This window comes from Aphis gossypii, chromosome X, assembly GCF_020184175.1.
Source record: "Aphis gossypii isolate Hap1 chromosome X, ASM2018417v2, whole genome shotgun sequence".
Taxonomy (NCBI): Eukaryota; Metazoa; Arthropoda; class Insecta; order Hemiptera; family Aphididae; genus Aphis; species Aphis gossypii.
This window is the reverse complement of record NC_065533.1, coordinates 20,770,461-20,797,534: the sequence shown is the minus strand read 5'-3', so window position 1 is coordinate 20,797,534 and position 27,074 is coordinate 20,770,461. Positions and strand designations below refer to the sequence as shown.

Here is a 27,074-nt window from a genome sequence, read left to right as displayed (position 1 = left end):
ATTGTTTAACTACGTTTTGGTATCTACGATTAGTTCAACACTTGTTGTATAAAAACCAACAATTAAAATAAGTTATGATTTCGATTTCGGTAAATAAATTTTTCTGCCCCGGCCCTACTTTTTTACACTCGCATACATATAATATCATATAGCGTGTCCTCCGATCGCAGTGAGTTTTATCTATACTATATAACGCGACACTGCTCCAGCCGTCGTTTCCTGTATATTCCGGCGTTACCAAATCTCGTCGCGAGTGGGACAAATCACGTTTACTTGTCTCGCCGTAAATCTCGATAAAAAAACAAAAAAACCGTGTATAGATCGGAGATTAGACTACACGACTCGCGCATAGACCGCGATGGACGACTTATTGCTGCTTGATTCGAAAACGCGCACCGCTGTTTCAGATGCAGATGGCATCGCGACCGCGGATATGAAAACGGCGTAAAATCGTTTTCGGAACCGGCAACGATAACCCGCTCGTCGACACATTGTGTTATAATATTCACGTAGGTGTATGTGTTGTAGCTGTGATTTATCCGCGCTAGTCGGACACGTGTAAAACTGGGCGAAGGCACGCGCAGTACAGTATAATATATTTCAAAGATGGTACTATGATAAAATATATACTCACCGCCATTCGCTTAGTATATAGTTATCAGCACGAGCAGTAGCAGTATATTATTATATAATTGAGGCAGTTGGTAACCTATTCCACAATAAAGGTATGCTCAAATCGACCGACTTACGCAAATGACGCATTCGGCAACTCGTGAATCGATGAGGGACCCTAGGATATTACTCAATAATGAGCAGGGGAGGCCCACGGCTAAATGGGAAAATATAAATAATAAATATAATATAATATTTAAATCACTATTTTATGATTCGTTAGTAATGGGACATTTCGAATGTTTTTTCAGTCTAAACCTATGATTTTTAAAATATATATTACCTAGTTGTTGTAAGTTGTGAGTATATAAACACTAAAATATCATAATGATGTATTACCAATACATCATTACATACCTATTCACACTTTTAAAAATGTTTTATTTAACCTTATTATAACTTCTGATATATTATATATTTAATTTAAAAAAATAATACGTATTCTGCAATGATTAAATTAAATAAAAACAGAGTTCATGGCTATAAAAAGTATTCTTGAAGGAATTTTAAATTTTAAATTATAAATCTCAAACCATTTGAACAGTGCATTAACATTTAAATATTATGCGACATAAAATAACCATGTAAGTTAACAGTGCGATCATCAAATTAATAATGAAAACAATAATTTACCTTATTTTAAATTTAAGATACATATAAATATATAGTTGAGAACTGTTTTCTTTAGAATAATCGTAGGGTAAATTGGTAACCATAATGTAACCAAAAATGTTGCTTGACGAAATCTATATTTTAGATTTTTATTCTTTATATTTTTACCAGTGAAACAGCAATCGTCTGGACGTCGCAGTAAACGACGACAATACTTTTCCCAACTCCGGTATTAACAGTTTGCAGGTTTACGCCGTCTCGGAAGTGTCAGAACAAAATATGATGAGCTATTATACGTGATTTATGTGAATGTATGTGCGTGTTCGGTGGTACATGCAAAACAAAAATACAAACACGTACCCAGGTTTTACGGGAAAAATTGAATAAAATCACTCACAATGGTATATATGTCATAATATAGAAGGGGGAAGCAAAAATGAAAACGTATAATCCGACGACGACGTGGGACAGCAAAGAGAAACGATACAATCATTTTTCACCAATACCCGTCGCCGAGGCTTTAGTTTCTACGTTATGATTATTATTAGTATTTTTTTTCATCCCTGAAGTTAAATATATATAATATTACCTCTTGTCCCATCCATTGCCACCGTCATCACATCAACCCTTTCTGCAAATATTTTAACCGCATTTACCGACTGACGGGCGAAACCGTTCGAAAATTGATGTAACCTTAGGAATAGTAGGTACATTTATTAATAATTTCAAAACTGTAAAACCGAGTTGGTGTACATTTTTGACCATCAAGTCGTCAGAAAATCGATTTTCTAACCCCAAATGTTGTTAATAATACTGTAATATATTATATTAATCTGGTGTGTACACTGTACATATTAGTATTTAGTAATTTGTAACTCGGAATTCAAATTAACTCATTCACTTATTCAACATTTTAAATGTTTAAGCAAAAATTAATTGAGTTTTAAACTTGGACTTTATATTTTACTTCAAAGTAAATATAGGTGCATCATGGTCCACAATAGGAATGTATAAATTAAAATACGAATATCAAATCAATAATTTGTAGTAAAATTATGTGTTTTGGCACATTCACTATGGTGGACTGCAAATAGAGTTAATACAAATAATATTAATATTTAATATTAATAATAAATATTAAATCATAATAATTTATATTTCAAATAAATCAGTTATATTCTAAATTATATTCCCTCATTATAGTATGGATATAATATTTTTTTTAGTTATAACTATATTTGATTAGTGAATATACATATTAATTATACTATCTACTCGCCTAGTGCATCACGCTTATTAAATTCAAAAAGCAATTTCATTTGATTTAAATATAATAATAATATACTTCTCAGTTCTCATAATATTAATTGGTAGCAAAATTAAATCCGTTGTTTTCTCTGCGATTTTACATTGGTCGAGACAGATTTAAGTAGGTTATTGATGTGCTTCTGTCTGGCACTCGGCGCGTGAACCGATAACGCTTCTGTGTATAATTTTATGCTGAACTATGAAGTCAGTTTTTCGCTCTTTAACGACGAAAAGTACCGCCTTAAGAATTCGCTTCTTTTTTCTGTTGTGGATACTGCAGCGGCGTGGGTAGTATCGTACCTAATCGTTTTTGACCGCTTCTGTCACACGTCGTCGTCGGCGCATTGCGAACAGTTTTTCTGTACTGATTTTAGGGTGGACTAACACGGGAAAACACTTGTGTATAACATAACATAACGAACGTATACACGACTCGGTTTCACAACGTAATTACGTTCGTCACACCCTTCGTATACACGACAATAATTATACACAACGTAAGCGATATTTGCGAATTACTATGTGTGTCTATCACAACATATCTAAATATTATTAAACCGTTTATCCTTATGCGCATATTATAATATACAATATTAATAATAGAAATTCACGTTGAGATGACGTTTTTCTACAATTATATATTATTATATTAGTTGAACGCAGTAGTAATATATTTATTCGCTATATACTCATCTATACTCTCGCAGCAACACAATGCGGATTAGTGTAAACACATAAAAACGTAAAACATATTATTGTGTTGAAATCTATTATTATCTATAGACTATATTTTATAAGTTGTTTAATGTGTTTGTATACACTTCACACATCTAAGACGCGTGATATCTTTATAAGTAAATATTGGAACTGAGATTTTAATAGCCTAAAAAATTGCGTTCAAAATTTAAGCTCTTTTCATAAGAACTTAAAAAGATTTATCTTTTTACACATTACCAATTTCGTGAATATTTCATTGATTTTTGATATTCATGCAAGAAATTATATAATTGTGATTTACTTATCCACAGACGTCAGCGTGGAGTGCTGTTATTGAAGTGAATGTTAGTATGACTAGTGTAGGAGTGTATTTAGTGTATAGATATTTTACGGTACTTTATACACGTATATTGCTTCAGAATTGAGTAAATTTGTAAATTGAGTTTGAATTTAAATGGTTTAAAAAATTTTAAAACCGTTTAAATAAATAATAAATGTGTTTTTTTTATAAAAATCTATAATAAAAAAACTACACCATCGTCGCATAATAATTTAACTCTCAAGACAGTAATAAAAATAAAGTACATAATATTAAAATTATTGTGTTTTTCATTTTAATATATTGACAACTAATATATATTTTTTTACCGATAATACTGCCAATTAAATAATAATAATGATCACGACTATCGATTAATTAGGCTTATATTTCAAATTACGACTCTAACTGTCAATAATTCCAAGGTGCCTGTACAGATACAATTTAAATAAATAAATTATAATACAAAGTTATAACTAAATGCCAACAGTATAATATTGTCGTTGTATTCTAGAATATATAAACAGAACAATCAACTTACTATTATGAGGCGAGATACCATACACTATACACAGTATAGTAGTTGTATTGCCAATATGAAATAATTTTCTTTACAACTTATGCGCATATTTGCAATGAAAATTCGTTTGATTTTATCAAATCTCTTTTATCATAATATAGCATCAAGTCGTAAAAATGCAAAATACATTATAATTTTAAAACTATTTGATACGAGTAAAACAATAATTGTAAAATCGTATTTCCGTATTATGTTTATTATTTTTCAAATAAATATAAGTCCACAGTTATTTTTTAGGTAATAAGTATAATAACTATAATGATGATGTATACAATCAACATACCTTATAACGTATAAAGTATGATAAATAATGATATCTAACGCCTGCAGTAGGCTATAATAATATAGTATTTAAATGTTACCTACGCCTCGTACTATCGTGTCATCATTACACGTCACGTCTTGTACGCAGCTTCCCGTCGTATATTCGATGTACACTTTGAGCTTGAAAATCAAAGCCAAACGATCTATCAGCTTCGCCTTTCCCCCTTTCGACTTCTACTCAAACATAATCAGCAATTTAATGCATAACTGCAGCATGATATTATTATTTAGATAATCATATTAAAATACTTGACCTGTGTTTGTTGTGTACTCAGCGATCGAGGAGTAGGTAGGTCCGGAGGTAAACATAATATTCCCCGTATAGCAGTCATCGCGATATTATATTATTATTATTATTATCATTATCATTATTATGTTTATTATTATTATGTTTATTATTATTATTATTATTATGTACGTGGCTGGAAACGGCGGGCGAGATAAAATAATAGTAATAATATATTTTAATATACGCGCGCTGCAAACGTATCGTATAATACGACGCGAGCGCGAATGATGTTTGGGTTTCGCGGCCCCGACGTGTTAATAACTCACGCGGCGGGAAGTAGGTACCTATACACACACAATAATAATATAATATTATAATGAAATATATATTATGCGTGCGTGCGCGTGTGTCTGCGTATTTATTCGATTACACCGCTCGTATATTTATTTTTCTGGTGCGGTTATTTTTCTCTCTTCCCGTCGTCGTCGTTGTATCCACGAGGTGGGTTATTTGTGTGTGTGAGGTGGGAGGGATGTGGAATATACGAGTTTTGAGCGGATGTCTGCGGTGGAGAAAACCGTCCGGAAAGTACAAAGCCGCGAACGCATGCATAATATATATTAATATACTTACGTGTTGTTTAGGAGCACCGAGAAGTATGTCGTACACATAATATTATAATATAATATATAATACGCGGAATGTACCTGCAGGATAGTGAGATTTGACATTTTCGCGTATACGTATACTCTAGAGTATACATTTTACAACCTCCATGTCTTCGCGGTGCACTTGCCGCATCGTAATTATTGTGCAACGTGTAACGTTTCGTGGACCCGATACGAACTAAATCTAGTTACAATATTACATAATCATAATATTATACGCGTACACGTGACATGCCCGACATTTTTTAATCATCTACCTACGTACGTAATATCATTATATTGTACAGTGTTTGAAGTCTGAAATACTACACTAAAACGTAAAACGCCTATCTTTTATTTAACACAAAAACTAAATTTATAAGTACCTATAGAAGTACCTATATGACATGCTATTGTTATGTTAGTATAGTAATTAGTAATCTGTTGTATTATTTAAACATTTTTGTAAGTTTTTTTTGATAAAAGCAATAAATTTTAGATAGGTACTTTTATAATATTTATTGAAAATTTTTTATCAACTCCGCAGCCACTTACTAGTACTTATAGTAAAATGAATATATTCACACTGTCGTCTTGATGTGAAACTCGGTTCGGTTTCTAAAAATTTGAAATATAAATTTGCAAACATTTGTCCATATTTGATGTTTACCTGAATACTGAATATTGAATAACGTTCATGTTCAATACTTTTTAAAATTATAAATTCGTTTGCAAATAAAACAGTTCAAAACTTGTATAATTATTGTTGTCTATTCATCGGCACTCTACATCCCTATACGTGAGCCCCTCACGCCCTGGCCAAATAGTCGATCGCGAACAATTTCAAAGTCGATCATGTTATAATTTATTTTTAGGGTAACGCACCCTAGGTTAATAATTATATTTATTCAATAACAAAAAAAAATATGTCTATGGAAGTCGATCCTCTAAGGTGAAGTATATTTTTAATAGATCGTGTCCAAAAGAAGTTTGGCCATCCCTGCTATACATTATATAGTAGGAAACCTAAATACAAAAGTATACACATCATTTAGCTTTATAATTACTATACAATATGCATATGGGTGTGAAAATAAAATACAACTCGTTTGAAATTATACGACTTTTTGACATATTTTGGGAAATCGGACGGAATATCTTAACACCTAAAGCGCTTTACGCACAAGTACACATATGCGTACAGAGAACTATTGCGCGATAATCGGTGTGCGGAATAATTTCGGTGTAAAACGAATGCGCATTTTTTAACTTTTTACCAGCAAAAAACCCAACACGATTGCGAAATTTTACCGTTTTATACTTGAGAAAACACAACACAATTGCGCATCAAAAATGTCTTATATTGTTAGGACTACTTGGATTAATATCGTTTAAAAAATTCGTTTTCCACTTTGTGCGATACAAAATATGAATAGCATACCTGTATATCTACTATAGGGCATTTTTTTTTTTAGTAGGTACATTTTTATTATGCGCGATCGTGTCGACGTCAAAGATTTTCAGCGGTCAGTTGATAAATATAAGATAACTTATGACCGAAAACGAAAATTATCGTTAGAGGGGCACGTATAGACTAAACCCCCACCCCTCCATCACCACAGCGGACACAACCGAATTCGACCGTCGTCGGTCAAGTGCGTGCACGAGATGTGGTCGCGGCGGTTTTATTTTCCCCCGACACCGAGACGACCTGACCGGTCGCCGATGCACTCACGGGATCGCGGAGAACGTATATAGAACGCGTGCGGCGCATAATATACAAAATTATATTATTGTACGCAATAACGTTTCGAATTTAAACAAATATTATATGACATTAGTATGCGCGTACGCGACGACGTAATTCCGCGTGTGCGTATGCATCTGCGGCCGGCCCTCGCGGATGATTTTAATCCCGAGACCTTTTTCCCGCCCTTCGTCCTCCCCGTCGTCCGTGTCTCCAGCACGCGGCGCGAGCTCCTCCGTCGGCACGCAGTGGATTTTAAATCTGACGGCCCCGAAAACCATTAAAGCAACCATCACGTATGTATATACATACACGATGCGTTTAATAATAACAGTAATACACGCGGGCACACCGACAAATGTCTCCGTGTTGCTGCCGACTCTGGAAACGACTGTGGGGTGTGGGGTGTGCTGGGTGGTGGTGGGTAGCGTGTGGGTGCGTGTTGTGTGTGTGTATATACGAAGCGCCGCAAACCCTTTCGCTAATTGCGACCGTTACGCGACGGTTTTTCCGTACGGCATCCGTTTAATGATGTCGTATCATAATTATTATATAACGCGTCCCGTCCGTCGCCCGACGCGTTCCTCATCATCCTCGTCATCCTTCGGGAACATCTGTGACGCGGTCGTCGCGTTCGTCGTATATAGCACAGTCGTCGGTGCCGTTCAAATCCGCATTAGCCGACGCAAGCAGCTACCGCGCGCCCGCCCGCTGCCAAACTTTGGCCTCGTATACGTGCGACTCCAGCAAATTACATACCGCCTCCGCTGATATTGCCGCAGAGATTATGCGTCCTCGAAATCATTATTATTATTATTAGTATCGTCGTAGTCGTTGTTCTTGTCATCATGTAGTAGTCGTGTACGTGTTATACTCTTTCCGTGTGTATATAAATTAAACAATAGTCAAATATAGTCAAATGACTTTTCAAGTCTATCTGCAATAAATAACAAAATGACATACATTTTTATTTTACTATTTATATAGGATATATATATTTTTTAATTTTATCATTAAGATCAAAGTTTGTTACTAGATTTAGTGAATTTCCAAGGTTTAGGTAATACAATTGTACATTTATTTATACATTTTTTACCAACAAATAATTAGCGAACTTTTGTGATGTATCATCATTTCATCAAAATTTGAACATTAACGTTTTGATATTTTTATTACAGTGATAACTTCTGTAAGCACAACTTTTAAATAACAGTAGGTATTTTGAATTACATCTATAAAAAAATTGTTTAAAATTTAAAATTTCTTAGAACATAAAAAACATAAAAACAGCCCAAATATTTAAAAAAAAATACACAATGTCGATATAAATGAAATATACTATGTAATTTGTATATTGTATATTATTAGGAAAAATAAGAATTCCATTATCTTTACGGTTTTTGAAATATAACGAAAAAAATGATTGATTTCGTTTAGAACTGATTAGTATTCCCGATTATTTTTGACTTAACATAAGTAATATTAAAATATATTACTAATCCTCTACTATAGAAAAAACCCATCTTCGACGTTGGCACGTTTTCATTTTTCCGAAACGTGACGATAGACACAAAAAAAAAATTAATTTAAAACAGCACAACTTTGTAAAACCAATATTAATATGTTATATTCATCACTCCACCGTGGTCCGCTCTGAATTTCGAACACTATTTTTAGCATAGTTTGCAGGATCGCAGACATTGTACGACTATATGGGAAAACAAATGGCAATATTGCAGGTTATATAAAAACGTTTTCATGAAAAAGCAAATCCAGTGGTCGCATAATGTAAGAGTAAAATGAAAACGTCGTGACGGCATAAACAACACTCGTAACGTCTAAACCCGCTGCCTAACTACCGTGCAAAATTTATATAAATAACACAATATATGTACCATGTGATACGCGTGTGGGTACATATTATTATAATATATTGTCCGTGTTTATACGATACGATATATTATTATGTTATGCCGCCGCCGTCGTCCGGGAAATTACAACAACTTACAGCTTGCCGGGGGGCGGCGGCGGCGGTGGGTCGGAGCAGGCGCCCCCGACGACGACGCCCACGTAAAACAAAAGCCGTCGGCACATTGGTCGAGGCGGCGCGGGAGGGGTGGAACCCGACGCCTCAGCCGCTCGCCGCGGGCCGGACGGGTCCGGGTACGGCGGCGGCGGAGGAGAGTCCCCATGCGGGTCGCCGCCGAAAACGAATTCGTTTCGATTCGGTCCCCCGCGTGGGTGGGTGGGTGGATGGGAAGTGACTAGCCGCCGGTCGAGTGGCGTAGTTGTTCTGCACTTCCGATCATCGCGGCGAAGCGCACCTGCACTGCGTGCGCACGGAAGTCCCCCTGCAGCAGGAACTATACATGTAAAGGTACTTATATATATATATATAACACACGTATCTTTGTTTTACGCTCGTTTATATTATACATATGTATGTATGTGTATGTGCGTATTCGATATTTTCCAAGAACACACCCCTCACCACCAACCACCCCTCGACGACTACCCTCAACATTTACAACACTGCAGGTTAACGAAAACATTTGAAACTGTTCCACGTCTCCCACTCTCGCCGGCGAATTTCATATATATTATACACACACATGAGGTGTGTGCGGCGATGACGTATATACTATGTATACACATACAGTTGTATGTACCTACATATATGTTATACGGTTCCCCGAAGACGTGACGGCCGAGGCGAGATACGTATATAATAATAATAATAATAATATGTACGTGAGCGAATTTGTTTTTTTTTTCGCGATCGGTGCCCGCCCGACGAGCGGAGGGGGAGAGCAGACCGGATAAAAGTATAAGACCACATTTTTCCCCGTTCCGACATTCACGTCGACGTGTAAATCCCTTGCTCGTAATAGTTATACGAGGGAGGAAACTTACTGCGCCGCTTCGTTCTATACTTGTATGTGTGGGTGTGCGTGTGTGCGGGTGTGTGGGTGTGTGTACATATAGGAATAGAATAAATTGAAATGCATCCGCCCCCGACCTTATCCGCGGCCGCCGTAAGAAAATCCCTTTAGCTGTTCCGGGCGTCCCAAATCACCGCAGCCGCCCACGTCGATTCAAAACCTATTTCGGTGTACCACAAGCGCCCGACGTGATCGTCGAGCTCGAGTCGAGAGAGACTACAGAAGTTCCGCAATCGATCATTATTTAATAGCTTCTATAAATTCCCAATATCGTATAACGAGCGTCACAATTATTATTGTTATAAGAGTTTTATGCTGTTCGAGTCTAATAGAGAAATTTATATTAATATCGGTAAACGGTTTTATTGTTTATTTGGTATCTATTGAAAAAAAAATGTTCTTTGGAACTAAAGCAATTTGTCGTTTCTGCGAAATCTAGAAAACTAACATGAAAGTTATTTAAGCGTCCGCTTCTAACAATATTTTCAGTGTTTATTGAAAAAAATTTAAACTGTTCATTGTACTCGTAGTTTGACGAATGTCTAAAGACTATATAGTGACTACTCGGCCTCTCGTCCAATCTTCGTAATCGCGACACTATTTTTGATAACGAAGTCAATTTAAACTCACTGTTTACTTACAGTACTGCAAAGTACAGCACTGACGGCAGACTGCAACTTTATCTCAACAATTTTAAAACGATTTTCTACATTTTCGATGGGTTATGATTGATGAATAATGACGGTTATCAAACACTGTACACCAGCGGTCACTGCATAATGCGCTTTCTTTGCAGCTCATGTACAATTGACACCAACAACCAATATTTGCGATTATACGATAACCAAACCATAAACTATGTATATAATAGTGGAAAGGCCTACTTGGCTAACTTGGGGCTCTGTGTGACTAATTTGATGTGGGCAGCTGTCCGTTGTAGCCGTGCGCTAGATGCAACTATTATGTACACAAGAAATGTGCATTTGGTCGATTTCCCGCTTAATGTTACCCACACATTGGCGATGCCACTACAAAAATACAACGGCTTTCCGCACGTCCGTTCGATCGGGGATAACGATGACACTCAGCTCGTTTCTCTAAGCAGCTGCTTCGTTCCAAAATTGGGGTTCTAGGGGTAGGTACCCTTTGGGCTAAACGACTGCGTACGTTGAGTTATTACAATTTATTTTCACAATTTTATTCTTTCATTTATTATTTATTTTTTAGAACATAAAATTTACATAATGTGGGGATATAGAACACGTTAACTATATGACAATTGTGTCCCCAGTCAAATAATAATAACAATAACGTTTCATAGGTGGAATAATAATAATCCACGTCACCGATGACCACAGTTACACGTATTATGTATAATGTATATGTGATACTTACTTAACTTTATTTCTAATTGTATTGCTTCGTTGGCGATTCCGAGATTGTTGGAGATCGAATAAAATAAATAATATTATGCTGGCATTATATAAATTAAATGACATAAAACTTTGCAATAATAATAATAATATAATATGTGAAATTCCATTAAAAATGTCTGATTCGCAATCATCATAATATTTATAGTTATTTCCAAACACATCAATGAAGCAATATTTCATACTAATTATCAGGTATAACGAATCTGTTGTCTAAAGGTTGATCAAATTTTAATGGCCCGTGAAATCATTTTTACTTCATTGCTAAATCTAATCTTGTATTTAATGAAAAAAAGGTGAAATAAAATGGTCAAAAGGTAACGAATTAAATACTTTAAGATACTTTAGAAGAAGAATGGGACATTGTGTAGATGTAATTACCGTAACTAAAAGTAGATAGATTTAAGTATTTTAAATGTATTTAAATAATTATAGGACTCAATTATACAGTTATTATTAAGATGTTATTGCCTACCAAATACTTACAAACAAATGTTTACTTACAGCGAGTAGGTAGGTACATTCATTTTAACAGTTTAGTAGGTGACTGTATCGAATAATCGTAAGGAATCCAATAAAATAATGTGTTGATATCTATTGTGTACAATCTCATTTTACTTACATAATGTTAACAATAAACCTTGTAGTTAATTGGGTGTAAAAACAGAATCGGTCAACAGTTAATCGAATCTTGTCTTTAACGTAGATGTTTATAATATAATAGTTGTCATGTAACATAATTTTGTTACACTATTTTATAATCATAAAAAGTGCATTATATACATTACACTACAATAAAAGTATAGAAGTTACTACTTCCAGATTTGATATTTTGTATAATTTAAAAAAAATAGTGTATTCCAAATAACTCAATATTTATGTTAACGACATATATATTATATACATGTAAGACTGTTTTGCATAATGAATTATTTTAAAACAAAATAAAGGAATAATACATTGGGTGAAGGTAATGCTGCTCCACATAAAATATATTTTCATTGAAAACTAACAAAATACACAACTGATATTAAAATAATTATTCCGAAATTTTTAAAGCCCCTCCGCCCCGAAAAAAAAAAACTAAACATAGGAATTACGAGGTATATATTACGATATTTATATATATATTACGAGGTACACTTATAAACATATTTCTAGCACGTGAATTTTTTAAAAACTTTAATTACAAAATGTTGGCACGTGACCCAAAAAAGGTTCGTGTATTGTAAACGCAACCGCTGTCATTCATATACGTGTTTCTAAGTGTACTCTACCTATTATCATATTTATACATCACAGAAAAAAAAATTATGATATAACGTTACCTACAAAGCTCAAGTCGAGTTATATTAAGCCAGACTTTACCTCCGAACTATCAATATTCATATTTTATAAAATATAATAATTATGGAGCGACTGGCCAAAATACAAATATACTTATTATACTTATATTAATATATATATTATATACATTACAACGATAGTGCAAATATATCATACACAATACATGTTACTCCTAAGTAGACTGTCGATGATTTTTGAAGGGGCTCTATCCCGATACAAACATTATACTAAATACTCCCGTGGAGTTCATGTATGTATTCTACTAATATTGACTTTTAAACATTCGCGTCTTTCTTTTTTAATCTCGGGGAGAACATAAATCTACGGACAATGCTATGTTATAGAAGACGCTAAAATAAACTGTTTAACCGGAAACCTATTGGGAAAAGAAGGAAGCCTAGTAGTATTCACATATTGGGGGACTTTATAGCTTAACTCCGATGTTAGCTATTTAGATGTTAATATATTATATGTTATAGAATTGTGTACGAATGTATATAGTAATATTATGTGATACTGCGGCGACAAATGAGCTACTCCCCAACGGGTGCTTAGACCCGATGAATCGTTGTGACATAGCGAGCCGAGTAGCGTCGCCTATTGTACGCTGGGCCCGATCGAAAAGGTCGTTCGAACATTAGTGTCATTGCAGCGACTACCCCCTCGTTAACGCACAAAACACCTTTGCTCGTGGGTATATATATTACGTATAATATTATCTAACGTGTTCGCGCACGCGTGCGTTTCGACAAATCTGCGACGGGGTGAGCGAGCTATACGGACGTCGAGTGTATCGTATACATAATATAATATATATAGTCGACGACCGGTTTCGCATAATGTGTATACAGGGTGTATTTATAGGATTTAAAGGTTCAAATAACAACTTACCAAACGATGATCAGCAAATGCTCCAGATACGACCCTATATAGAACACACACACACACACCCTGACAAAGCCAAACTAAATCATCTATATGCGTATATATAATAGTTCAACGACAATGATAATCCGTTAATACATACTGTTTAACCCAATCTAATCTAACTGACAGCTGTTCTACCTACTGCAGTAAAAATATTTCTATATCTTGTTAATTAATTTAATTTAAGTGACTTGGACATTATATGAGAATACATCGATTATCGGTCTATGCGGCACCACCACTGGGTAACATTAAATCGCTGGGAGGTGCTATAATGTCACGTATACGTATAATACAACTAACATAGACAAATTATAAAGCGCACGTCGTGTGTATGAGTTCATAGTTAAAAGTATATAATACGACATGTATTTTTCTGGAATCGACAAATCAACAAATCTGTTATTTTCAAGTATATACTGTATAGTATGAAAATTAATATTGAATTGTCTGCAGCGGAGAGTACCTCCACATTATACGATATGTATTCTCAATCACGTCGCTGCCGCTATACGGACTTCTCAAAATTTGAAATATTTCACATCCGTCGTTTCTTCCTTATATTATACATAATATTCTATATTTTTGTCACGATTCGCGGACCGCCACCTCAGGTACTCGTCCAACATATGCCCACGGGCAGGTGGATACGTCATATAATAATAAAAGGCAAATAATACGATATACCTATTGACGTTGTACTATATAGGTGTACCTATATTGTACGGTGTGAGTGCAGTTTTCAAGTCTACTACGAAAGTGATAATCCCATTTCGGAATGCGTCTGAGCGACGGCTCGTCGTGTGGGGGGTCTTGTGTGTGGAGTTTGTGCAACTCGAAGACCGCTGTAAAAACTGTTCGGTGTGTTACTGTTACAAAAACCAGTGCAATTTTCGCGTCGCAAAACTCAGCCGAACCGCATTCACCGCACTGTCGGAGCGTAAGACGCGCCGCGACATCAAATAAGGTCCAACACCGACCGAGTACCTGCAACCTACAACGGCTAACTATAACTATACACAGATTTATGACACCATATTATTATTATTATATACATATATACTGACAATTACAATGTATACGTACGCAGTATAAAGGTACACCTGGTCGTCGGTTGGCGTCACACCGGCTGGGACGAGGGTTCGTCGGCGGCGGAATTTCCTCTCGCGCTGAATAATAATAATATGCCCGCGAGCATTGTGCTCCTTTTTATATACGACCCGTGTGCGTCTACCGTACGTACACTTCGGCATCGTCTTTTGTCGTCATTCATTTCTTATAAAAATCGTGTGTATCGTCTGTGTGTGTGTGCGCGCCCGCGTTTGTAAAAATACATATTCCACGACGACCTACCTCCTATGTGCACGACAAACGCGCGTATACGAGTGTGTGTGCATTATATTATGTATAGTATAATGATATGATGTGCCATATATAATATGTATTATATATACACAGGACGATAATCGCGTGCGTACACGACGGGGGGGAAGATAAAAACCCGGTACCGAGTTTGACGGCGGACAACAATGGGGATGACGCTGTGTGACTTTGCGACGGGACCACTGCCACCACGCCGCTCCGTCGAACGCGGGCGAGAGTGGTAGTTGGGTCGAGGGGTTAGCGGTGGGGTAGGTTAGGTCGTCGGGCGCATTGTCGCGAGCATATACTATATTATTACAGTGTCGTCCAGAGCGTTTAATACCCCGTCCTACATATCGTATATAACACATAATATTATATTTATCATATTATTGTCGTTGCGTATATACAGCTGGGTGCAGGTCACACAGCGACGCGCGAGTATATAGGTAATAATACCTCAGGTATATGTAAGGTGCGTTGAGATCGCCGTGTCGCGATGCAGTGCAGAACGGAAACGCGTAATCGTCGCTACGCCATTTCCTCTGGTTACGCAACGGATATCATAATAATTATTATTACCTACAACTAACTACTATTAAACATTTGCACAGCACGACGCGCGACCCTTAAAACGTGAAATTCACGATATACTTGCTAGGGATAAAGGTCGACGATACCATATAATATAGAAGTTCTCTCCGCCCCTGCACAGGCTGCAGCATCCGTTGTGGATCTGCAGCGCTGTATACGCGCCGACAAGCACCCTGTATCGTCGTCGGGGGGTTGTGCGCTAAGAGGGTTTGGCGGCGGAGGGTGTGTGTGACGTGCGTGCGTGCGTGCGCGCGTGATCGCGTTACCGCGTATCGTCGGAGCGCGCGTCCGGAGTCAGTTAGTCGCCGACAGTGTCCGCCGCGCGATGACCGATTTCACCAGCGCTCGACAGCCGCAGCAGCCGCGACATCCGCAACCGCGGCCGCCTCCGCTGCGGCTGGTTCCGGCCGCCGTGGCCAGACCGCCGTTTTTCGATTTTAACGACATTTTTGGTTGTTCCGCAGGGAAAAAACTGTCGCCGCCCATGTCGACGGCCGGGACACCGACGCCGGCGGCCAACGGCGGTGCCGGATCGACGGCCGTCTCCGGGACGACGGCCGCCGCGGCCGTGGCCAACAACAACAACAATCACAACAACAACAACAACAACGGATCGTCGATCAAGCAGCAACAGCAACAGCAGCAACAGCAGCAGCAGCAGCAACAGCAATCTTCGGCCGGCGGCGGCCAACAGCTGCAGCAGATGTCCGGGGCCGCGGCGGGCTGCTGTCCCGTGTGCGGGACGACGCTCCGCACGGCCCACGAGCTCGAGTCGCACTTCATCTGGGAACTGGAACGGCTCTACAAGCAAGCGGCCGCGGCCGGACGCCGGCACCGGGGAGGAGGCGCGGCCGATAAGCTGCAGGGCGACGGTCACCACGTGCACGGTCTCATGGTGTGCTCCAGGGACGGCGGCCGTTTGTCGCCGGTCGCCGGCGGCAGCAGCAGGGACGCGACGCTGCACGGCCGATGGGAGGTCGGTGTTTCGATTAAATTATATTATACTTAACGATTAAATTTTAATTTATTAAACAGTATTGTGTGTATTGTGCACTAGCCGATCGTCCTTCACGACTTCGTCGAGTTCTCCGTAACGAATAGAATTATTTCGACCCGTTTTAAACGAGCGCCGCCTTTAATTAATTAATTAACACGCCTGTGTTTGACTCGTTTTGTCCAAATATACGCGTAACAGGTCAACAATCGTGATACCTATTTAAATTTCTGCGATTAAAGACAACACGGTGGATAAATAAAAAGTCACGATAATTTTCATCTCAGCCCGTTTTTAAGTGAGGATTTCATAAAATCCGCACTTATCGAGCCTATACGTCATAATAATATAATAGTAATATAAGTACATTTTCTGAAGTTATCAAATGTACCTATATTGGTTTGGTATAGTTCAGACTATATACTTTTGCCATCGATTGAACGATTTTCGTCAAAAGTCTGAATTGACTTTTTTCTTTCGCGATCATTCGAACGTCGCCAACCGTTTTTACAACCTCCGCACTTTTTTATATAAATACCTACGAGTCGAGAAACGATATTCCGGTTATAGAATATCCGTTTTTCGAGACAAACTGCAGTTTCCTGTGAGCATGAAAAATATTTACACAAGGATTTGCAGCACATCGTTATAACAAGATTGTGCGTTGCCCGGCGTTGACGAGTTTCTCTCAAATCACCTTTATCGTTTAAATTGATGTCACGGGCCGGTATGAGTTTTCCATGTGTACAGTAGGTAATCTCCGGTTAACTGTCTGTTAGTTGTCAAACGAGTGACTGACGCGTTGTGGTAAAAGTGTGGTGCACGACGACTGCAGTGCAATATATTATTACCTATATACGTTTACGTCATTATTGTTATGCTTTCACCAAAACGTCGATAAGTATTCATCTTGATGGTATTGTTAAATGTTAATAAATACGACTATGCTAAACATTTCATTTAAAATATTTTATCGATTTTCTGCCTAGCTAGTCTCCCCGTCCCGTCCGTCACTAAGTTCAAAATTAAAAACCTCAACAATCCTTTATTTCATGATTGTCCGAGTAGTTATTTGTGATTTTTTCACTATTTCTCGCTTCGGCTACTGTTTATTCTATAATTTATATCGTGTCTGTGCACAGTTACTGTATGCTGTTGTCAATAATATAAATACATAGTACAATATATTATATACGATATAATTATATTATTGTTATTTTCATTATCATTTCCGTCCATACAGACATATCAAAAAGTCAAGGCCAACCGACACAACCGGTTGAGGATCAAAAATCGGAAACGGAAACCCGACGAGATGCTTTTGACGCCGACGCCAGCAACATGCTGCTGCCCCGTTTGCAATGAACCCGTGGCCGCAGCGACCCAGGAGCAGATGAACGCTCACGTGGAAATGTGCCTGAGAAACAAAGTACGTATAAAAATATGATATTGGCTTATAGCGTTTTATTTAAGTTCTTCTGTTTCGCGTATTATTTATGAGTTGTGACTTAAGAGCCCAACGGTTTGCAAAATGATCACTGATCGCAAATCAAAAACGTGATTTCTGATGACGCGTAATCATTTAATTTCGAAATTTCCAAAATTTTTCTGAAATTTATTTTAATAAAAATTGTAATTTACAATTGCAACTTCAAAAACTTAAAAATTGAATACAACATCATCACCGGTAATAATAATTACATTCTCTTATAGTTAATAATTATTTTATTAAATAAAAGGTAATTTTCGTAGTTGTTCGAAATGTTGCTTGTGAATTAAAGATTTAGTAAAAAATAACTACACTTTTAATACACCTATAGGTACACTATACAGTTACGATGTGCCTTGAAGTGAATTTGGCCCGTTTCTTAATTGCAAAGCGTAGACGATTTAATATAGAAAGAATTTAATTTAGATAACGTTTAAATGCGCGCGTTCGAAACAGTTTTCGAATTCTTTATGGCTTTTGAATTTAAAAAATGTCCTACGCCCGGCCTCGGCTACACATCGCCACCCCTTCCAGTGACCAGTTCAATCGTATTTTAAACAATATTTTTGATATATTAAAATATCCAGTCACGACAGCGACCGGCACAGACGTTCCCAGACGCCTTTACTTATATTTTAACGCTATTTTCCAGGGACACCCGGCAGTGGCGACCGCAGGTAACGACGATGAAGACGAAAACGTGGACGTGGAAGGCGATACCGAGACGACGATGTACGACATCGTATATGGCGGTGGCAATAACGGATGGCACGGCCAACAGCCGCACAACAGGATGAGACCGCAGCCGATGCTCATGCACGGCGGTGCATACAACAGAGGTGAGACCCGATTTCACTATATGGTCAGCGTTTAATGCACCATCAGCTTTTCAACTAACCTTCTCTCTGCTACGAGTTGTTTATAGTTCTGTGTCTAGATTATAAGTCTACCCCGAGCCCCGAGGATGGTATTCGTAAATCGTAACAATTATGCGTTTACATATATATACTCGTATATACTTTAATACTCGCCTTTTACATTTAAGGAAGAATTAATATTTTATAATTGATCGGCAATTCTTCCTTGAAACGCGTTTACATTTTATGATTAACAGCTATTGCAAGCTCGTCCTCACATTTTTATAATTTTTTTTAACTATAAAAATACTGCTTCGTTTGATTTAAAATTGATCCTTACAATCGTTTATTTCTCGCAGTTTCAACAAAACTTTTTAATGAAATATTATAATGATGAATTAATTTTAAACGTATCCTTGATGGTATACCTATGTTTCTAGCACTATAAAATATGTTGTTATTTCACCATGTTGTCTATTCATACTAAATTGGAGACAATTTTAATTTTAATGTATTTTATTTAATTTCAATATAAATACATATAATTGCATACAATACATAACTTTCGTCGACATTCAATTTGAAAATAATTATATTTTTATTTTTTTTATTCAGATTAGGTACTTAAAATATTATTTTATCTTTTTTTTATTATTACATTAAAAGTTTCTAATGGGAACCATTTTTTCACTGTTCTACGTATATTATACTGGCACCAACAGTTAAATCAGTCGTTTTATTTATTAATCTTGCAATTGGTTTATATTTTTAAATTAGTTAAATACTCTTACGTCGTTTATTTATACATATACTAAGTGTTACATTAACTATGTTACATTTATATGGTATATTTAGCTTATTGTGCTCAATTACATCAAATCCTTTAATCAAAATCGATTTACTTGTATGATTCAATCCTAATATTGTAAATTGTCTGAAAAATAGATCTTACAAAATAAGACTAAGAAAAATTAACTGCAAAATGATTCATAAAATATTTTATGCCAAATAATCTACACGAATGATCAATTATCAACTTTTCTTTACACTCGGTCCTTTTATTTTAATACTTAGATGACTTTATCTTGATGTAACATGGACATCAATTTAATGAAAGCCAATAAATTTTAAAACAAATCATACATTTTTGTAAAACGTATTGCAGAACCCGCAGAATCATCCCTTTTTATAAAAGTAGTAAATTCCAAATCCTAGATCATATCGTAGGCTAACTTAAAATATTTTCACCACTATATATATATCACTTGATGGTGGTGACGATATCGGTTTTAGAAACCACTTAACTGCCACAACATAAACCTTTGCAGTTACAGCCTACCAACCACCCGCAGCAGTTTTACGCGAAATCCTCTAGATAATTTATTCATAGAAAATAAAGCAACGGATAGACGACAACAATATATAAATAAGGGGTGGTTCTCGGAACATAACATAAAATAAATATCTAATAGATCGTGTGATTACAATGATTACATGTTATACACAGTATACACTATTTTACACATTACATATACTTATTTATTTTTATAAATAGCCACACGAATTTTCCAATATCAAAACATCAAATATATAAATTATTCACAAAAAAAACATAATCAACGAGACTGCCTTTATTGTTTACTATTTTATACATATATACATGATTATTTTCAATAATTTTATAGTATGTGACGTGGTGGTATTTTTTTTTTTTTTTTTTAATGAGTATTTGGACATTAAGAAGTTTATTGGACTAACGAGCATGATTTTTTTTTCAAATGAAAACCAACAAATGCACATGAACAATATTCGAGGTTAAAAAAATATACAGTGCCATGATGGACTTCTGTTTTCATTTATTTTTACAAAAACTACAATTCACTATTTTAGTTTTGAATACTAAAAAAATATAATGATACATTACCTAGCCACATTTCGCTAGTGTAGGTTTATTTAAAAAATATAAAATTGTTCATTAATAAGCCAAGACAATTTATCGACATATTTTTTCCACATTCCACGTAAACATGCAAGTTTAATTTAACGTATCTATCATACTGCCATTTATTGATAAATTCCTCATTATGTTCCTAATATAATAATTTGAAGTCGATTCACTTCCGTTTAACATGCAGAACTCAAAAATAAAAATGAAAATAACAATAATAATATTTCTAATCACTAATCGTTTTCAAAATGTAAGTACCTATTACTTTTTGAAAGCAAGTGTAGCGTGTAGCAAGTATAATATTATTACTCTCGTCATACATAAAAAATTTTCATACCATTATTATAAAATAGATTTATAAATTTTTAAGAAACTATTGCCCAACATTCAAAAAATCATAATATGAATATTATTTACGTTATTATCAAAGAGGGTGAACATTACTTTGTAAATTGCTCTGTTCAGATTATTGTATGAGATCCATCTCCAGCTCAAAACCGTTATTAAAATTGTAGTCATATTGATGGCATCTGTATTTATTTTTATTTTTTGTAGCCTTTAGGACAGAAGTCACTAATAAATATTTTTTGTGAGCTACTTTAGGAAAAGTTCTGTCAACTTGTATCGACTTACCTAGGTTTAGATAGGTACATGTGACCGTGCGACTCTGCGTGCAGCGCTGTTAAATAATAAAAATTTAGTGCAGCCTCATATATTTATATAATTTTGCTGGTCCAACCTATTTTAATTGCTCAATCGCTTAAATGTATTTCCCTACACTGTATTACATGCATATAGGTATACGAGTATGTGTTATAAAACTATATTGACGACTGTCTACAACATAATATACCGCTACAGAAAATGGATGTGGATGGAAAATTATTTTTTCTAAAAATATCATCCGTTTCATTTATTTGCGTAGGTACCGCATCCGTGCCGATCAACTGTTCCGGCCCCGGAAATCCGGCCCAGCAGCCACCGCCCAGACAGTCGGCGACCGGTGGCGAAGACTCGGCCGGCGGTGCCGAAGACGCTGTGTTGGTGGTCGACGACAACGACAACGAAAACGGCGGAAGCAGCAGCGGCAGCATATACAACAAGTACGGCCCTAACCAGTACGCCGAACGGGACGTAATCGTCCCGTCACGTCCTCCTACCGCTTCTTCGGAGAGTCGCCGACTTTCACCCGCCGAGTAAGCGCCGTCGCTCGAAATTTCCCGAAACCTCCAACAAACGATACCTCGTTTAGGTTTTCGTTTTTATAATTGTTTTTTCTTTTCGTTTTTATGCTTTTGTTTTCTATTCTCAGCACCACTTACCGCCCCCCCCCCCCACCTCCCTAAAGACAAACCATCATCTTTCAACAACCATCATTAAAACACCGATACCCGCCGTCTTGTAATATTTTTTGCCCGGCGTGGCGTCATCTATGCACCGCAATTTTTTTTAAAATTATTTTACCGTTTATCTTTCAATTACACCACTATATATTATGACCATTATTCGATCTTCAGCCGCTCGTACATAATTCTGTCACTTTCGATCACCCAGCACTTCGTCGTAACTTTAACGCCTATATAGTAGCCTGTCTTAGGAAATACCTATTCGACAAAATTATTGTGTTATACAATGATAATGATACGTAAAACATAAATAATAACGCGTTTGTGACGACGCGTCTCGACAATAATAATATAACAATATAATGTATCTGTTATAATCGTAAAATAAAAATATCACAATAATAAATATAATAACGCGATCGTTGGGGTTGTGTGCAGGCTGAACGATTCGAACGCAATGGAGGCGATGGACTCGTGCGAAAACGTCGGGCCGCTGGACGTGTCGATCAAAAAGGAAAACACACAAGACGAAGGGACTGTGAAACCCAAAATGGACGTCGACAAGTACTGCGCACAGTTCAACAACAACGGTCAGGTCGTCGAAGCACTAAAAGCTCGGATCCGGGAACTAGAGTCGGCGTCCAAGACCGGAAGCGACAAGTTTACTTGTCTATTGTGCAAAGTGAGTGTATATACCATTACCGGAGAAATCCTTATTCTTTCCGTGTCATAAAGTAGCAACCTATAAATGCGTACAATATCCGATATCCAATATTCGATATCCGTATCTCGAATGCGACGATTTTTACGTGAAACGGAGAATAACCGTCGTGTGTGTTATAATATAATATATAATTCGTGTGTACACTTTGCTAACACCTATCAAATGCAAATCCCGTTGCCTTAACACTCTCTCTGTCCCAACTACAATACGAGGCCACGGCGTAAAACGTCAGTAAGAGCTTGTTTAAATGATAAATTTTAATTTTATATATTTAATACTTTCATGTGATTTACATTAAATGTAATCACTAATCATATTATAATTGTTATAGTAGGTATTTGTAATTTTTACTCAGAAACAGAACTATTGTAAAACATAGTAAAACTTTCTATTTTTTTTTTAATGTATTAGTACCTATTAATTATATATTTATATACATAGATTTCAACTATAAATTTTAATATTTAATAAAATAATAACGAATCAAGTAATATAGTGTTAATCAGTGTTAATATATATTCAATAATACTCCCCTCAATATGCTAAATAAAAAAGCTGACCTAAAAAAGGGCCCGCATTGTCAGTATTATAATATGATCGTCATCGAATTTTCTATGAGCATTTTACGCACTGTATATAGTCTATAGCCATTACATGGAGAATATTCAAAATTATTATTTGTGTGGTCGTATGATTTGATAGAATATTTCTACATGTTTTAAGCATTATTTCGATTAAAGAACCAAGTACAGTTTTAAAATCGACTTTTCATTTTTCCAGGGAAATTTCAAAGATCCCGTCGTGTCGACGTCGTGCTGGCACGTGTACTGCGAAGTGTGCTGGCTACAAATACTGGTGAGTATATTATTATTATAAACTATGTCGTACCGTTCACCGACGTAACGGCGATATTACGATGGACTCGAAATACGACCGTTGTACCGCGGCCCGTCATCGGCAAATGAAAAATATTACCACATCGATTTAATACGTCTCCTCCTGTGTTCGTTTCAGGGTGCTAAAAAGCTGTGTCCGCAGTGTTATGTGATAACGCTTCCGTCCAACTTGCGTCGCGTTTACCTTTAAAGCGACCGAGGAGCTCTGCAGACTCTTCAACGGCGGCCAACACTGCAGCCAAAAATGTCTCCGGCGGGTGGCTGCTCGTCTCCGTCACCACCGCGGGACATCGCATGTTATATTTATTTGTAAATTATTTCATTGTAATTTTTATTTTTCCCGGTTTTCCGCGTGTTTTCTCTCCGATTTCGTTTCCAAATTTATTATTGTACAAACCTTTTCGCAAACGGTGTACGATACGTCGTCATGTTATATGTACAATACACTGTACACCCGCATTATATTATCCTATTATTAAATCCTATATTTATATACATATGACTTTAGGACGCGTACGTTGTCGCCGCACAGCGTACAGATGGTACCTTTGTACATAATACATAATATGAAGTGTATACCTATATGGCATTTAAGCGTTTTCCGTTTATTTATCCGGTCATGTCCCGTACCTTCAAACCACACCTCCCCACCAAAAAACAAAAAAAAACCACCCGACAACGACGATGACACTTTAACGTTCCCAGCTCTTCTCACAGCCATCAAATCCAAAAACCATCGCGCAATAATATAGCGGACATATCCATGTACAATATATATATTATACATTACTATATTGTAAATCGAACACAAGTCGGCCTATACACAGAATTATTATTTGTACATAGGTACCTATGTACACTATTATAATATGACCTACTTACTCGCGCACAACCATTACCGCCTCCGCGTGACACCACTAAACCATTCGATAAATACACCACTCGAGCACGATTATACAGACAGTGTTAGGTACTGAATACGCTCGGGGGCGCATTGTAAATATTTCCAAGTCACTTTAAAACAATATAAAACCGTACCTATATATTATGTATATAACAGTCCGATGACGGTCTCACCCGCGTTCTGCAGTAGGTATTCGGAACTCGATATCGTAACTCCTTCCCCTCACCGCCCGGCCGCGGCGCTGAGTTTTACTCTGGCCTCGGTATAGTTATAAATATATTATAAATCTTCGTGTACATACACGGACGAAACGACATCAAAAAGTCTAAAATGCTTCCCACCGTTCCACCCCTATCGCCAGTTTTATCGGTTCGACGGTCAATCGCACCGCGGTGAAAAACGCACCCCTCGATATACGCGTGTGTGGGTGTGCGCGAGCGTGTAGTCATATTCACTGGCACGTGTGTTAAAAATTATGTACATTATTTATATAACATTATATAATGATAACGATATACTTACGTTATGTTTTTTTTCTTCTTATTAGTGAAAGTAGATGTTTAATATTATTATATATTTATAATGCATAGGGATAATCGCTTTGTCGTTTGACGTTAGCAAAAAAAAAAAAAAAAAATTAAGTAAAAACGTCATCATATTATGTGCTATGACTGCGAATCTTCATTAGTCTTATTAGAAACATTTAAGCATAATATATACATTACAATATAACATTATAGTTTAAATTTAAAAGTAACTTTAATATTATATTATATAATAGGTACCTATATAGGAACTGTTAATCTAATGATAATGTTATATTATATTATTATACCTATAAGCCATTGGTGCATTTTTGTTAAAATCGATGAAACGCGTGCTGCGTAAACGATTGCAGAGATAAAAAATGAAAAATTTTAAAATACCAAAATTACTAGGTTTAGTTCCCGAGTAGATACAAAAGAAAGCGTCGTAATTTGCGCGCGTTAAAGTCACGAACGGAAAGTTTTTCAACAACTCGCGACTGTCGGGTCGAGTGCAGAAACGTTAATGAAACGGTTTTCGAACACTTTGATACAATGATAATAATAATAGTAAAAAAATAAAGGCCGGTAGAATTAATAAGCTTATATACCTAACCACGCAGGGTGTAAAAACACCGAAATCTAACAAAATGTGTGAGTAATAAAACTGAAATGATACAACAGCGAAATAATCGATACTTAACGGAGAACTCGTGAGGCGATTTCTTTCAGATTTTTTTTTTATTCTTTTCGTTTTTTTCACGACCGTGTTTTTACGAAATTTGTAACCCCGTGACCGGCCGTAACAGTACGTTTTGCCAATTCAACGTGGACGAATGTTAATATTAATAATTATTGAAATTCTAGCTGTAGACGACTTAACTTCCGTTCCAATACGTGCGCCGCGTTGTGATGCCGAACGATATTATAAAAAAAATAAAATAAAAAAATAACCTAAATATTATAACCGATAAAATTTTAAATCTATATTATATTTCATTATTATATTCAACTGTATATTGTGTTTCGTCTCCTATATAATATATCTGGCGTTTATCATAATGAGAAAAACGTGTTATTATATTATTATTATTAATTATTATTATTGTAATTATTATTACTATTATTATTATTATTATTATTATTATTATTATGATTATTATTATTACTATTATTATTATTATATTATTATTATTATTATTATTATTATTATTATTATCGTCATCATCATTATTATTATTAACTATTATACTTTATGTTTCTTCACAAATATTGTAGACTATTATTGTTTTTTAACATTATTAATCAATAACAAACGGAAATATCTGGAATTTAAACATACCTATATATACTTAATGTCAGTGTACAACGAACACCAAATCCCAAAGCATTTCAGAGTATGTGCCGTCGGCGTAATTTGGACAATTGATTTGGGAAGAGGGGGAAGGGAGAGACATAACATTTATTTTACATCAGTAGGTACAACCACAGTTTATATTAGAATTTAGATTCGCACTAATTCTATAATATAACATAATAATATCTAAGCTAAATGTACAATAGCCAATAGATGTATGATCTATAATTATAAACTACATATGTCTATTTAAATTCAATTATGTAACTTGGTGG

At 36.1% G+C, this 27,074-nt stretch overlaps 1 protein-coding gene across 2 annotated transcripts in view; it reads left to right on the top strand.

Annotated features, from left to right (window-relative positions):
• Positions 1-26,712, top strand: part of LOC114128053 (protein Teyrha-meyrha-like) — a 133,216-nt gene extending 106,504 nt beyond the window's left edge. The window contains exons 4-10 of one of the 2 annotated variants that reach the window (XM_050205349.1): positions 16,225-16,736; positions 17,998-18,183; positions 18,896-19,082; positions 21,974-22,244; positions 22,833-23,076; positions 23,899-23,973; positions 24,133-26,712. In XM_050205349.1, coding sequence (XP_050061306.1) covers positions 16,225-16,736; positions 17,998-18,183; positions 18,896-19,082; positions 21,974-22,244; positions 22,833-23,076; positions 23,899-23,973; positions 24,133-24,204 — 1,547 coding nt within the window. In that variant the 3' untranslated portion in view covers positions 24,205-26,712. The remainder of the gene's footprint in view (positions 1-16,224; positions 16,737-17,997; positions 18,184-18,895; positions 19,083-21,973; positions 22,245-22,832; positions 23,077-23,898; positions 23,974-24,132) is intronic. The other variant, XM_050205350.1, reaches the window with a different exon arrangement.
• Positions 26,713-27,074: the final 362 nt, after the last annotated feature.